The sequence below is a fragment of the Neophocaena asiaeorientalis genome, unplaced genomic scaffold (assembly GCF_003031525.2).
Source record: "Neophocaena asiaeorientalis asiaeorientalis breed wild unplaced genomic scaffold, Neophocaena_asiaeorientalis_V1.1 scaffold582, whole genome shotgun sequence".
Lineage (NCBI taxonomy): Eukaryota > Metazoa > Chordata > Mammalia > Artiodactyla > Phocoenidae > Neophocaena > Neophocaena asiaeorientalis.
Genome location: NW_020172996.1, coordinates 107,582 through 123,502, shown reverse-complemented (window position 1 = coordinate 123,502; position 15,921 = coordinate 107,582). Strand labels below are relative to the sequence as shown.

General features: G+C 45.9%; 1 protein-coding gene across 1 annotated transcript in view; it reads left to right on the top strand.

Moving 5' to 3' along the window:
* Positions 1-14,388: 14,388 nt before the first annotated feature.
* Positions 14,389-15,921, top strand: part of LOC112397971 (zinc finger protein 256-like) — a 34,778-nt gene continuing 33,245 nt past the window's right edge. Inside the window, 1 exon segment of the mRNA XM_024742321.1 lies at positions 14,389-14,442. Within this exon segment, the coding sequence (XP_024598089.1) occupies positions 14,410-14,442 (33 nt within the window). The 5' untranslated portion in view covers positions 14,389-14,409.

Genomic DNA, 15,921 nt, shown 5'->3' with positions numbered 1-15,921 from the left:
ACAGTTAGTAAGTCACCAAAGAATAAAAAAAAATATATCTTCAGAGGATTTTCCCAGAGCTTTTAGACTCGGTCAGGTGCACTGGGGTGGTGGTATGACATCAGGCAGGGCCTGACTTTTCCGTGTCTCCTTGTCCCGAGCTGTACGCGAGGGGAGCAAGGATAGTGCTCATCCTCTGGAGCTGTTAAGACACGCAATGGGCCAGAGCGCATCAGATGTTTTGCACCCAGCTTGTGCTCACATGAATGGCGTCTGCTATTGGTTTTGTTAGGCAGTTTTGGCGCGGACTCTTTACAAGGTATTAACTTTGGATGAGTGCCTTCAATAACCCAGACCTCCAGTTTCCTCATCATTAAAAAAGAAAAACATGAATTTGACAATAGAGGAATGCTTACCCTGGAGAATGGTGAAGATTGAAAGAGCTAATGTTTAACATGCTTAATACTAGTGTCTTATGAGTCTGTCTCTTCTGTATAGAATTGATGGTTTTCATGCAGGGAGCACCAGGGAAGTGCTCACTTGTGCCCAGGAGGCCCTTGTTAGGTCTAGAAAAGATGAGAGCCCCAGAGAGCAATTCCCAGGATGCTTTTTCATTCTGGTTTGTCACACAGGTGGAGAGGAATCCTAGTTTCTCATTACTGCTTTTATGTCAGAGATCTGCCTTTTCAGGACATGGACCTTCTCAAAGAAGGAGCCTGGAAACAGGACTGTGTTGGCTGTTGGAAATTATCAAGTTGTTTCCCAGTTGAGCTAGTGTTTTCCAAATCTTCCTGAAACACTTTCTTAGTGGATTCAAGTGTCTGCCTTGCTTGTGACAGTTTCCACCTTACATTCCTTCAGGGTCTGAATCTGCAATTCCTTTCAGTATAGTAAAGTGTGGAGGTTACTGAAGGACTTCAAAGTATTGTTCTCTCTCAATGCTCCTCTTTCTATTACAGATTTTAAAAGTTTTCTTAGTTTTCGACTAGGAGCCTCTGTATAGCTTTGAGCTCCCCTCCGCAAAAAAAAAAAAAAAAAAAAAAAAACCCCAAACCTTAAATTATTTCTTACGCCAGCCTAGGAAACAAGAGTCCACTTCAAGAGGCAAAGAGCTTATTTGAGATCAAAGAATTGCAGTTTGGAGCACACAGGTTTAGGTAGAAACCCAATTATTGTCTCAATTACAGGAGAGGGGTTTTTATGGCAAAAAGAGGAAGATGAGGTAAGTTGTGCAAGATGTAATTGAGGGACTTCCCTGGTGGTCCAATGGTTAAGACTCTGCGCTCCCAATGCAGGGGCATGGGTTTGATCCCTGGTCAGGGAACTAGATCCGGCATGCTGCAACTAAAAAAGAAAAGAAAGATCCTGTATGCGGCAAAGAAGATCCCGCGTGCCATAGCTAAGACCTGGCGCAACCAAATATGTTTATTTATTTTATATTTATTTATTTATTTACAAAATAGATGAGGTAATTGATTGGCTGATGTGTTCATTGGTAAACAGATGAGCTAAAGCTAGGTTTGTACTTCATTGATTATTCAGGTGAAGTGTTGACCTGAAACGAACAGGCTGCCAGATATTTCTCCAGCAAAGATGGGTTTATTTGGGATCAGCTGAGAATTGCAAAGAATCTGCAACCATCGTGAGCCACTTGAAAGCCTCTACCCAGCTAGGGAAGGAGAATGATTTTACAGGAAAGAAAAGGAAGTTGGGAGGGCTGTAGTAAACAGAGTCTGAGGCTTTTCATTGGCTGAGTCCTTGACAAGAAAGAAGAGCAGTCTTTCTTCTTCCTCTTGGGTTCTGCTATCAGTGCAGGTCATGAGAGCTCCCCCTTCTGGTCTCCCAACTCTTTAATTGAAGTTTCTGTTTTTATTTTATTTTTTAAAATTTTGGCTGCGTTGGGTCTTCGTTGCTGCGTGCAGGCTTTCTCTAGTTGCGGCGAGCGGGGGCTACTCTTCGTTGCGGTGCGCGGGGTTCGCATTGCGGTGGCTTCTCTTGTTGTGGAGCCCAGGCTCTAGGCTCAAGCGCTTCAGTAGTTGGAGCACGTGGGCTCAGTAGTTGTGGCGCACGGGCTTAGTTTCTCCGCGGCATGTGGGATCTTCCCGAACCAGGGCTCGAACCCGTGTCCCCTGCATTGGCAGGTGGATTCTTAAGCACTGTGCCACCAGGGAAGTCCAAATATTCTGTTTATTAATTTTTCACATTCTCCTCCTTTCCTCCCCACCCCCGTTGCTGCGCCAGGAGGGTTGTGGGATCCTAGTTCCCAGACCAGAGACCGAACCGGGCCCTTGGGTGTGAAAGGGCCGAGTCCTAACCACTGGACTGCCAGGAAATTCCCACCTCCCATGTTGATCAGGATCTTCCTCTGAATGCATCACTGATCATGAGTCAGGTTTTCTAGTTTCAGTGGCTTTTTGTTCCTCTATGTCAGGAAAGACATTTCCTGGGTGCAGTGTCTCAAGTCCGAGGAAAAGTGCACAGATTAGAAACCTATTAAGGTCACATTCAAGTCTTAGGCACTTTTTATCTGAAGTCCATGTTATCAAGTTGATATACATTGGAGATCTTATGAAGCATTATCCTACCACCAAAGGGTTGGTGGCAAACTTCTAACAGGCCTGGTCCAGATATCTTGGGAAAGCTGTGTCATCAGATGTCCTCTGCTTCAATTCTGGGAAATCTTTCCTCTCAGGTCACCAATGATGTGCAGATCCAGTCAGGGTTCAGCACTTTCTTTAGGTGTCATGTGAATCCAAGAGTCTGTTCCCTGTAGTTTGGTGACACAAGGGCTGGGTAGCAGTACTCGATAGGGGCCTTCCCAGCCAGGTTGAAGAGCGTTCTTCTGGAGGTGTCTTTTCCAACAGATGAAATTTCCAGGTTGCAAAATGTGATGCTTAAGATATTTGTCTCCTGAGGGCACACTGTGAAAAGATTGCTCGACCAAAGCATGGTTATTTTTAATAGAAGCAATCGGGCCTTTGCTAAATTGGAGTATCTCTTATCAGTTCTGGGTCAAAAGAAGCAGGAGCCAAGTGCATCGTGCATCCTGTGACTATCTCAGAGGGTGAGAGCTTACGAGTCCCAAAGTGGGGGATCTGAGATTTAGAAGGACCGATGGCAATGCTTTCGGCCACGATGTTTGCAGGCCTCTACAAATCTTGCCAACTGAGTTTTAATAAAGCTGTTAGAACATTTGACTAAATCAGAGGATTGAGAGCAGTAAGCACAGTGAAATTATTGTAAAACTGACCAAGCAGCACAGACATGTTGAAACACCTGACCAGTAAAACTGTTCCTCGATCACTATGAAATTCGAGAGGAGTTCCCCAGGTAGGGATAATCTTTTCCAAAAAGACATTAGCCACAGAAGAGGCAGTAGCCTGTCTGCAAGGGAAGGATTCAACCCAGTGTAAAAACATACAGATCATAACTAAAACGAATTAGTATCTGTTAGATGGAGGAAGTTGTATGAAATCGTTTTGGTTTGTTTTTTCCCCAGTTGACAGTGTGAAGGAGTTGTTACATTTTGTGGATCAGCATCATCGGCTTCCTGAGGAACCTTTGCTAAAATGGATTATGAGAGTAAATAATTTGGGGGCTATGTGTTTGGTTTCAAGTGCTGCAGAGTGGAAGAGCGTGTTTGGGTTACAGCAGGACTCAGAGGTCACTATGAAATAATCACAGATGTCTATATGTGATCCAGACACACAGGAGGTTGTTGCTGAGGGAACAGCCAGCCTGGTGGAAGGATAGAAGCCACTGTAAAGTCTGTTTAGCCTGAGAAGGGGGAAGGTCCATCTCCCCCAGTGAATGCCAGGTGGAGCATCCCAGGCGAAGCAGATGATATGCTTTGTATGCAAGCAGTGTGGGACTGGCTTTATGATGATGGGGATACTCACCGGCTGAATATGCCCATTACCCAGGTCGTGGTAAATGCCGTAGTTCAAGGAGCTCCTTTCGCATGGGCACCCCATATGACCTTGTTGCGAAAACCGAAAACAGTTCAGGGAAACTTTATGGAAATGATTGCTGTCTCAGTTTCCCTTCGTGGGTATTACAAATGCTGATAAAAACATTATATTAGAGCTTCCCTGGTGGAGCAGTGGTTGAGAGTCTGCCCGCCGATGCAGGGGACACGGGTTCGCGCCCCAGTCCGGGAGGATCCCACACGCTGCGGAGCGGCTGGGCCTGTGAGCCATGGCCGCTGAGCCTGCGCGTCCGGAGCCTGTGCTCCGCAACGGGAGAGGCCACAACAGTGAGAGGCCCGCGTACAGCAAAAAAAAAAACAAACAAAAAATACATTATATTAATTAATAAGAGATTGAGAAAAGTCCCTTGACTCTCCCCTAGGACTCTCTCCAGTCTCTTATTAATTAACAATGTTTTTTATCAGCATCAAGGGACTCTTCCCAAGAAGGTGAAAAAAATTTTTTTAAGTTTTTAAGAAATGAGGTGAATAAAGGAAATACTAATATGAGCGAAACAGAGAGGAAATGTAAAGGAACGAGTAATATGACTTGTCCTAGTAGTTTGGAAATCTTTAAATAGGATTTACTTTTTTAAAAAATTAATTAATTATTTATTTTGGGCTGTGTTGGGTCTTCATTTCTGTGCAAGGGCTTTCTCTAGTTGTGGCAAGCGGGGGTCACTCTTCATCACGGTGCGCGGGCCTCTCACTATCGCGGCCTCTCGTTGCGGCACACAGGCTCCAGACGCGCAGGCTCAGTAGTTGTGGCTCACGGACCTAGTTGCTCCGCGGCATGTGGGATCTTTCCAGACCAGGGCTCGAACCCGTGTCCCCTGCATTAGCAGGCAGATTCTCAACCACTGCGCCACCAGGGAAGCCCTGTTTGGAAATCTTTAGTTGCTATTAAGAAATGGGATGAATCTAGGGAATTCCCTGGCGGTCCAGCGGTTAGGACTCCGTGCTCTCACTGCCAAGATCCCAGGTTCAAACACTGGTCAGGGAACTAAGATCCCACAAGCCAAGCGGCGCGGCCAAAAAGAAATGGGTTGAATCTAGCAGATATTGATGGGGTTGAGAAAAAAGTTTTAATCCAGCACTACCAAATACTGAGTGGGCCAAATGGACCCCCTTCTGGGACTCAACATTAAATGACCCCAAACAAGTCTGCTCTATTTACCCCAGTTTGGAGACATTAAAAAAACCTGAAAGCCAAGATTACTATAAGTACCCTGACCAGCAGTCACTTGGGGCAGTGGTTAGGCAGATTATTCAAGGTAAAGGTCAGGGTCCCTTGGCTTCACCCTTTACTGTGGACCCAAAGCCTTTTGCATAAGAGTGGGTAAAATGGTCAGAGTGGAAAAGATGAAACAGGAGGGAAGGGGGTGGGGCACAATTTTAAACGAATAACATAACCATTGAGGATATGATAAAAACTTGTTAGAACCAACTAGGTCCAATATGGTGGAAGACTCCACTTCCAGTAGACCTTGAACCTCATTATACACTCGTTGTAATACATTGCCATGCTAAATGACATACCCACAGGCACCGGAACAGTTCTGAGGCTGACCGTAAAAGTCCAAAAGGTGGGTGGTGGCCCAATTCCTGGGAATCCTCCCCTTCCTCAAAATAGTTCAAATAATCCTCCCACTCATTAGCCCATGAAATTACCAAGCCCATGAAAACTAACCACCCCGTATTTTGGGGCCACTCTCAAGACTTTTGAGACGGACCATATTCTGTCTATGGAATATGTATCTCTCTAAATAAATCCGCTTCTTACATATCACTTTGTCTCTCACTAAATTCTTTATGCCATGAGACATAAAGAACCTGAGCTTCATTAGGTCCTGAAACAAAGTGTGCGATTTCCATTAAAAGACAGTGGGTTCGGGCTTCCCTCGTGACGCAGTGGTTGAGAGTCTGCCTGCAGATGCAGGGGACACGGGTTCGTGCCCCGGTCCGGGAAGATCCCACATGCTGTGGAGCAGCTGGGCCCATGAGCCATTGCCGCTGAGCCTGTGCATCCGGAGCCTGTGCTCCGCAACGGGAGAGGCCACAGCAGTGAGAGGCCCGCGTACCGAAAAAAAAAAAAAAAAAGACAGTGGGTTCAAGTCCCATCTGGGTTGTGCAGTTTCAAACATAAGTTTCCAGGATATAAAGTTTTGTCAACTTTACCTCAGTGTTTAATGGAAATGGATATTATGTCTGGCTGGGAAATACTTCCCTTACCTAGAACTGTAAAAACAAAATCTGGATGAAGTCCTCATAGAGACTACGGTTTGTGAAAGGAAAATCAAAACGGAGTTTCTGTTGCTAAGAGACCTCTCTAAAATGGAGCCAGGAGGCCATTAAGGACTTATGACTTATGCATGTCTCAGCCTGGATGGAATCTGACCTTTTGATCACTCATTGCCCTAATGAAGGCATCCAGAATATTTGCCAGAAACTCAAGTTACTTATCGGACCCTTACCCCAAAACAACTCATGATTCTTTCACGACAGTTATCTCCTGACTCGGGTCAGAGTCCGACACAATTCTCACCAGGCAAATTTTAACAATCTCGTGGCTTTTTGTCTTTATAAGCCCCTGACTCCTTCTATTCCTTACTCTTTTTCTCTTGTTGCTGAATGCAAGTTCCTGTGCCCAACGCGCAGTGAGGCCAAGCAAACCAAAACATTGGAGTTTGGAGCAGAGAAAGGTTTATTGCAGGGCCAAGCAAAGAGAATGGGTGGCTTGAGCTCAAAAACCCCCAAATCGGAGTTGTTTTTGGAGGAGAAGTTTTTTCTTTTTTTCTTTTAAACTTTTTATTTTATATTGGAGTATAGCCGATTAACAATGTTGTGATAAATTCAGGTGCACAGCAAAGGGACTGAGCCATGCGTATACACGCATCCATTCTCCCCCAAACTCCCCTCCCATGCAGCCTGCCACATAACATTGAGCAGAGTTCCCTGTGCTATACAGTAGGTCCTTGTTGGTTATCCATTTTAAATATAGCAGTGTGTACGTGTGGATCCCAAACTCCCGGGGGAGAAGGTTTTATAGGCAAAATTGGGGGTGAGAGCTGCAGGGTGTGTGACTTTCTTCTGACTGCTTGGTAGTGAGGTAACAGGGTGGGAATCTCTGCTCAACCTGAAGTTGCCATCTTCCACCTGGGTGAGGGCCTTAGTTGCTGCAGAAGAACTCAAAGATCCTGAGTTCTGCAGCATTATGCAGGATTACGTATACCCCTTGAGCAGCAACCAGGATCTTGCTGCATTGCCGCACTCTTGTTTCTTGACTGCTCTTCCTTTGTTTCTGCATCCCCTCACTTCCATGATTAGCAACTGTTTGAATCTGTTCTTTGGAACTCAGGGAATGTCTAGGAGGCTGAAGGAAGCCTATCTCCTACAAATAAGAAACAGGGGGCACAAAGGGTCCTGCTTGGTTTCAGTACCTTGCCCTATGCATTTCTTCCATTTGGCTGTTCATTGATATCCTTTATCCTATCCTTCAGTAAAGTGGTAAACATAAGTAATGTTTCCCTGTGTTCTGTGAGCCGCTCTAGCAAATAATTTGATCCAAATGGGAGGAGGTCATGGGAACCTCCAATTTGTAGCCAAGTTGGAGAGAAGTTGTGGGTAACTTGGGGACCTACTACTTGAGATTGGCATCTGAAGTGAGCTGCAGTCTCTGGACTGATGTGGTCATAGACTTCTTTCATGAAGAATGTCAAAGGCCAGATTCTGCTCACAGAGATTTATACACGGATGTGACTTGTAGTAATATGAGAACCTGTTGTTTCTAATTTTCTGCCACTCTCAATTGCCAGGGAACCTCCTAGGTAAATGCCCGAATTTCTGGTCCATGTTCCCAAGGAAACAGGCAGCTCCACGTTGCTATTTCTGAAGCTTATCTTCCCATTTCAAAAATATCTTTCAATTTTCCCTCTAAACCTTCTTGTGATGGCCTCTCCTCCCAGAGGACTATAGCTTTTTCATAGCACTAATGCAGATGTGACCATCTTACTGGAAGAAGGGAAAGAGGCTTAGATGCTGGTAGAAAAACCTGTCAAAAGGTATGTTTCTGGGTAAGTTGTGGTGAATTAGCCCAAGTAAGTCTTTGTAGAAAAGATCCTTGTAGGAAGCATGAAGGCTTTTTAGGATATTGTAGGGATACACTATTCTAGGATCCCAGATGAAAAGAAAGTTGAGGGATCTTCAACATAGGCTCCAAAAGGACCATTCCTCTATCTCCATTTATTATCTGTCTATATCTGTTATGGTGTCACCAGAAGGGGGACCCCTTTCAGGGTCTGAGAGTGCAGTCTTGTCTAACACCCAGAAATGAATTGTCCGAGGAGACACACGTACTGACAAAGCAAAAGACTTTATTGGGGAGGGGCGCCCGGGAGGAAAGCAGCAGGGTAAGGGATCCCAGAAGAACCGCTGTGCCATGTGGCTCCCAGTCTCAGGTTTTATGGTGATGGGGTTAGCCTTCCAGATTGTCTGTGGCCAGTCATCTTGCTCGTGCCCATATTTGGTCTGTCTCAGGGTCCTTCCTGGTGGCACGTGCATCTCTCAGCCAAGATGGATTCCTGCGTGAGGGTTTCTGTGAAATTGGCAGGACATATGGACTGGCATATCCTCCCTCCTTTAGGCCCCTTCTGAATTCTTCTGTTTAGTTTTTTTTTTAACATCTTTATTGGAGTATAATTGCTTTGCAATGGTGTGTTAGTTTCTGCTGTATAACAAAGTGAATCAGCTATAGTATACGTATATCCCCATATCTCCTCCCTCTTGCATCTCCCTCCCACCCTCCATATCCCACCCCTCTAGGTGGTCAAAGGTAGTTTCACAAGGCATATTCTGGGCTGGCGTCTCCTCTCTCTCCCTCTTTCTTTTTTCTTTTTTTTTAAGATCCCATGGATCTTACTTCCCCACCCGAGCCCCCTGCATTGGAAGTGCAGAGTCTCAACCACTGGACCGTCAGGGTAGTCGCCCCCTCCCTCCTTCTGACCTCTCCTGAATTCTCCTGATTTTTGGCAGCAGCACCATCTTCCTATTCAGGACCTCCTGCCGTGAGACAACCCCTGCAAGTAGTTATTATCTATCATGCCTGGCCAAGGCAGGCAGTTTCGGCCAACAGTTCCCTAGCAATGGCATTTTCTCTAAGGTGGAGGTGTTTACCATCAGAACAATGTACATAGGTACTTTATTTATTTTGGCGGTATGTGGGCCTCTCTCTGTTGTGCCCTCTCCCGTTGCGGAGCACAGACTCCGGACGCACAGGTTCAGCGGCCATGGCTCTCGGGCCCAGCCTCTCCGCGGCATGTGGGATCTTCCCAGACCGGGGCACGAACCCGCGTCCCCTGCATCGGCAGGCGGGCTCTCATCCACTGCGCCACCAGGAAGCCCGGTACTTTATTTTTTTAATGGCAAATTATTCTTCTTAAGTTCAAGGTAAATATACTACTGAGTTTTGGTTAAGAAAAGCTGTCAATTAGGTTGAAAAACACTTTTCCTCTAAAGCTGAGCTCCAGAGACCAGATATGACCATCTGTGTTAGAGGAAATGAAGAGCACACGCAGTGGTTTGCAGGGACAGCACTGCCAGTGCCCCATAAATGACTGAATGTATTCACAGACCCTGCATAAAAGCCGATGTCTAAATCTTTGTTTGCCCTAGGGGCATTTACGTTATTTTGTTGGCATTCCTATTGTTTTTCCTTAATGCAGCACTATAAATTGCCCATCTTAAGCCGATTAAAATGACAGTAAATTCATGGTAGTTGTAGTTTGGAGAACCAAGGCAGTTAGACAAAGTGTGACCTTTTCACATGAATATAGGCTCAAAATGGTGGCTCTGAATCTAGAATGCCTTCCGCTCTTTCTGAGTCTACCATTTTTCACATTTAACATATTCCCTTATCACTCTCTGTTTATGCGTCTGTGTTTGGACTCTATTCTCTCTGGTGTGTTTAGATATCATTGAAATATCTGAGTGGAAGGGGGCTTTATTTTTGTCCCATTCTCTATCTTCCAGCACAGAAGTTTATTTTCAAGAAACATAGGGGAAAGGGCAATGATTTGCTTTAGTGATATATTTCAGGTTGGAGTTCAAGATGGAAAATCAATGAATATCAGCACAGGAGGGTATTTATCCAAACAATTCATCCCAAAGTTTAGTAACAGAATAAAAATCATAAAGTAGTATCTCAAATGCTCCAAGTGTGACAAGGACTGTGAGTATCTGGTGCAGTTGGATGGGCAGTATGGAAAACAGGTAGAACACTTCTGACCAGTGATCCTCACCTTTGCAGAAAGCCCCACTGAGGCTTTATACAGCATGTTTGTAAGCAGCTTCTCTTTAAAATTAATTTATGAATGTGTGAAAATATTTGACCATCCTGATCCATTCTTAGGATGAGACAACTTCTCCAGGAAGTGCATATGGGCAGCTGAAATACAGTCAACACCATTTAGAGGCTATTCATTATATATCTGAGAGTATTTTATGTTTGTGATATTTTTCCCATTCTCAACAACATGAGCATTTTTAAAATGTTGATCATAGAGAGAATGAAGTTACCAGAGGCAGGAAATAAGTGAAGCAGTGAGTTCCCTGAGAAAAAATGAAGGTGACATTTAGGTTCAGATGCAGATAATGGCTTCAGTCAGAGTCAGGACCACTTCTGCAGAGGTGAGAAAGGAAGAAGCAAGGACAATACAGCTCTACATGAGTGTGTAAGGGTTACGGAGCAAAGATAAAAGTACAGACTCCTCATTTTGACCATGAAGTAGGTTATATGAGGAGTGAGCAGCTGTGTGGGAGGTGGTGGCGGTCTGGAGCAAGGTCTGTGTGGATTTGGGAGCTGGTGCAGGAGTCCGAGCTGAACAGTGCACAGCGCAAATGTGGGGAAATCACACTCAGGCAAGATACGATACCTTGGAATAGGATAGTAGTGTCAGAGCTCATTGAGTTGGTTGGCGTGATGAATCCAGGGGGTGAAAATAATGTCAGATGGACAAGACATGTGGATGGCTATGGCTGCATTTTGGGTTTCATAGAAGAAGGACTGAGGGATCTGAGTTTCTTTCCAGCCTTCTCAACCTCTTGGAAGTCAGGGACCACTAAAATTGGGGAATTTGGAGGACTGGGAAAGATTATGGGCCCTTTTTAGGAATAAAGAGTCTGTTAGCTTGTCATATTAAAGTGGAGACGTGGTACTGAGGAGAGGAGTGAAGATTGGGAACAGACTTTGAGGAACAGTGGAGAATCTGGCCAGCTGGAGAAGCTACCAGAGGGAAGAGACCATGACTCTGCGTGATAGCTATCAATATGCCGCATGGCTCCAGCTGCCTGCATCAGCCCAGATATGAAAGAAGAGCAAGTTACCTCTTTATGTTTTACAGGACAGTGAGAACAGGAGGACACGGGGGAAAAGACTTTTTCAGTGTCTCACTAATAAAGAGAAGGATCAACATATACAGTGAAGGTATAGGTGCGGGATGAAGAGTATTCATGGGTGTATACACACACACACACACACACACACACACACATATATTTTTGCTGTACGCGGGCCTCTCACTGTTGTGGTCTCTCCCGTTGTGAAGCACAGGCTCCGGACGCGCAGGCTCAGTGCCCATGGCTCACGGGCCCAGCCGCTCCGCGGCATGTGGGATCTTCCCGGACCGGTGCACAAACCCGTGTCCTCTGCATCGGCAGGTGGACTCTCAACCACTGAGCCACCAGGGAAGCCCTATTTTATTTATTTTTTGTGTGGGATCTTTAGTTGAGGCATGCAGAATTTTTCGTTGTGGCATGTGGGATCTGGTTCCCTGACCAAGGATCGAATCTGGGCCCCCTGCATTGGAAGTGCAGAGTCTTAACCACTGAAACCACCAGGGAAGTCCCTTATGGGTATATTTAACTAGGAAGTGTGACTTTTCAAGTGAGTCTGCAAATAAATTTGAGCTATTAATATTATTCATTATGACTATCATTGTTACATAACAAATATTAATAAGTAACTTTTGTTGAGCCACACACTGTGACCAAGGTCTTATGTGGATCATTTCCTGCGTTATCTGCTTACACGGCATAGACTCTATTACGGCTATCATTTTTCAAGAGTATGTGGAGTGCAGCCAACTGCATGTATGTTCACCAGACTCATTCGGTCTTCTCTTGGGCACACAGCTCAACCTCATTTTCCTGCCCATGCACACAGGGGTGGCCAAAAAGACTAGTTCTTGTCAACAGAATGTGATTGGAAGTCAGGTATGTGATAGTGGATGCGACTTCTCCCTTTCCTCTTGTTTCCTCTTGGTCAGCTGGATGGTGCCAGGAAAGCCTTAAAGCCACATGTTTACAATAGAAGGCATCTTGGTCCCTGAATCACTGTGTGGTGCTGAGTTCACTGCCTATACATAGGAACATGTCTATAAATGAGAAAAACTCATCCTATGCTAAGCCAAGATGAGTTTTGGACATCTGTGAAATCAGCTACATTGAACCTAGGCTAACCTAGGCTAATCTTGAGGTACAAAGACATTATACAACTCTTCCAGGGTCCAGAGCTGGTGGGGACAAACCCATATGATAAGCTTCAGCAGTTGGAAAGCAGAGCTGACTCTTACCTGAGGCAAACCTTTCCTTCCGCAGTAGTGGCAAAGAGTGGGTTGGGGCGGAAGGATAAATGGACTACAGGCCTCAGGGCTCCATATCCTCCTGGGTCTCTAGGGAGGTTACAACAAATTTCCACTGACTGGTAGATGCAGTGGGCCCATCACAGTCTACAGGCTGCAGTGCCTTCCACCTACTTGGCTCTAGTGTGCCCACACTGAGTGGGTACATATAGGTTAATAGACTAACAAGGCACAATAATTGGCTAAATATATATTTTGTTTCCAGATTGCAATAAATCCTCCCTAAATAACGAATACTACAACAAGAAAATTCAGCACTAACATATTTATAATTTTATTTATTTATTTAAAAATATTTATTTATTTATTTGGCTGTGCCCGTTCTTAGTTGCTGCACATGGGATCTTTGTTGTGTTATGCTGACTCTTAGTTGCGTCATGCTGACTCTTAGTTGTGGCATGCGAACACTTAGTTGCAGCATGCATGTGGGATCTAGTTCCCTGACCAGGGATGGATCCCGGGCCCCCTGCATTGGGAGCGCAGAGTTAACCACTGGACCACCAGGGAAGTCCCTATAATTTTAAATATTATGGTTTTATGTGCTAAAGTTATTGGATTTATGAAAGAACTCTTACATCTTAAAAACACATTCTGTAGAGTTTATACATTAAAATACAAGCTTTCTAGGATTACAGGTGAAATAATATACAAAGGTGCATGGGGTAGATGAAACAAGACCAACCATGAAATGATAAATAACGATGGAATACGGCAAAACACTGCAGCCATTGTCCCATGCCAAAATAGCATTTGTTTTGTTTTTCTCTTTTTGAGACTGACGTCAGATTCAGAAAGGAATTGAGTACATGTGAGGATATGGAGTAAGATATATTAAGTAGATGAAAGTGTTGCTCAACGAAGTGGACACAGCATTTAACTGCTCAACGAAGTGGACACAGCATTTAACTGTACAGGCAGGGGACATGTTCTCTGTGGGAATCACCGTCAAAGACCCATCTTTGTACTCCTTCCTCAAGGTGGCGCAACATCCTTCTATCTTTCTTATCGCTACACTTTCTGGGGTGTTTATTTTGTCTTTACCAAACATACTCAGACGGAGAGTACACTATTGTTTATTAGCTTCAGTTTCCATTGGCTCCATTATTTGTCTAAATGACTCTGCAATGGTATGTACATTTGGATTAAGGGATTTGAGAGCATCTCGAAAGATACTCTTCGACTCTGGGAACACGCTGAGCTTCACAGAGCCTGAAATAACGTCTCCAAACACTTGGGTGATCAGCTACAGATAGTATTCCTCAAACATCTGAGTGCACTCTCTTTAAGAAGAGGCAATGCCCGTCCTCCGTCTCTGGACTTTGGTTGGTTTTCCTAGCGGTAAGTCCTCGCGGTGTAGCTTTGCCTTTTCTCCAAGATGTCAGAGTTGTAACATTCTGGACCTACGCTTGTGGATCTGTGGGAAATGCATTACCCAGACGGATGTGCGATGGGTGGCTGCGAAGATGAGCCAATTAAGGCAAGAGAAGCCGGGTTTTCCTGGGACGCATTAGCGTCAGGGCGGGACTTCCGGCCGCCTCGTTGTGGACGTCATTTTGAATGTGCTTGAGCGTTTTCACAATTCGAAAGCTTCGTTTACCGGTGCTGGGAAGAGGTGACGAGACTGAGAAGGTACCCGCTGCACAGAGGCGGGTCTGAGGCTCGGCGACGCCACCTGGGGGCCCTGCACCAGGCCCGGGAGAGTGACCGCCGTGCCAGCGTCTCGTTTCCTTTCCCGCAGCTCCGGCCCCGCTCCGCCCACAGAGTCCGATGGCGGCGGCAGCGCCGAGGGACCCGCGTCAGGTAAACACTCGTCCTCCGGCCACTCACCGCCCTCACCCCACCAGACACTAACGCCCCCAGTGCGGGACGCCTGTTCACGTGCCTGCAGCCCAGGCCCCGGTGTCCAGGACGGTGAGGCGGCCGTGGGTGGGGCCTTGTTTCTTCTGACAGTGTGCTGGCGCGTGGCAGCGGGTCACAGGCGAAGGGACCGGGACCGTCACGAGCAGAGGTTTGGAGGTCTGACTGACCAGGGACTGAGGCAATTCTCCATTGTTTCTGCTAGGAACAAGATGCTGCTGCCCAGAGTTAAGCTTGCAGCGTTGCTGCATGAAAAGCTGGCCGTTTATGAGACTTCCCTGGCGGTCCAGTGGTTACGACAACGCGCTCTCACTGCTAAGGGCGGGTTTCAATCCCCGGTCGGGGAACTAAGATCCCACAAGACGCATGGTGTGGCCAAAAAAAAAAAAAAGTTAGCCGTTTATTATACAGATGATATAGGGTTGAATCGCAGGTGGGAAGCGATCTCACCCAGACCAAAATAGGCTTCCTCTGGCTGCAAAGAATAGAACAAATCAGGGGGGTAAGGGAGGAGACAGGAAGCACAGACGGATTAATAGCAGTAGCCTAGGTGAGTGTTGATGGACCACAGTGACTGTCTTGGATATGCGAGAAGTGGTTGAATTCTGGATCAATTTTTTGAGAAGGGTCAGACCAAATTGTGGGTGTTGCTGGTGCCAAGAGAAAGGAAGTAGTGAGGGATGACCCTAGGGGTGTTTGTCCTAGTAGACGAAGGGATGGAAGGCCCATCAACTGGATGGGGACGTTAGCAGCAGGTTAATTATTCTTGGGAATGTTATAAGTTTGTTTTGGCGCTGTTAAGAGTCTGAGATGTTTCAGAGAAGAGTGAGTGTAGGCAACAAGTGGGCAGCTGGACAGGCAGGTCTGGAAAACTGGGGAAGGTGTTCAGGAATGGAAACTTTAAAAAGTGATGGCCATTGTGTGGACCAGGGTGGAGCTGTGGATCACATTTAGGAGGGGAGTACAGGTTATAGTGGCCATGGTATTAATAGGTCAGAAAGATTGGTGTGTGCTGAGGAGTGGTTCTCTGGCTCAGGGCCTGGTTGGTTTGCTGGGCGTTGAAAACCCAAGTGAGGTAGAGAAGTGGCAGTGGGAACGGTATGGGAGAGAGTTTGATCTGGCGGGAGGCCGAGGCTTCCATGGGATGAGTGGACAAGTGACGGTTGAGGAGACTTAGGAGTAATTGAGACAAGAAGGCAGTGAGACTGGGTCTGTTGCTTATTTAGTATTACTACTATGTGGCTTCTCCAGAATTTTGTGGTGAGCTTTGACGGGGTCTGGGACGTTTGAGGCTTGCTAGTGGATATGGTCTGCAGCAAATGTCGTCATTTGTGGGTCACTGTGACTGGCAGGGATGTTTTTAGGACTTGTTTTTTTTTTTTTTTTTTAATACAGGGGATGAGGGGGGAGAGGGGGGGGTGT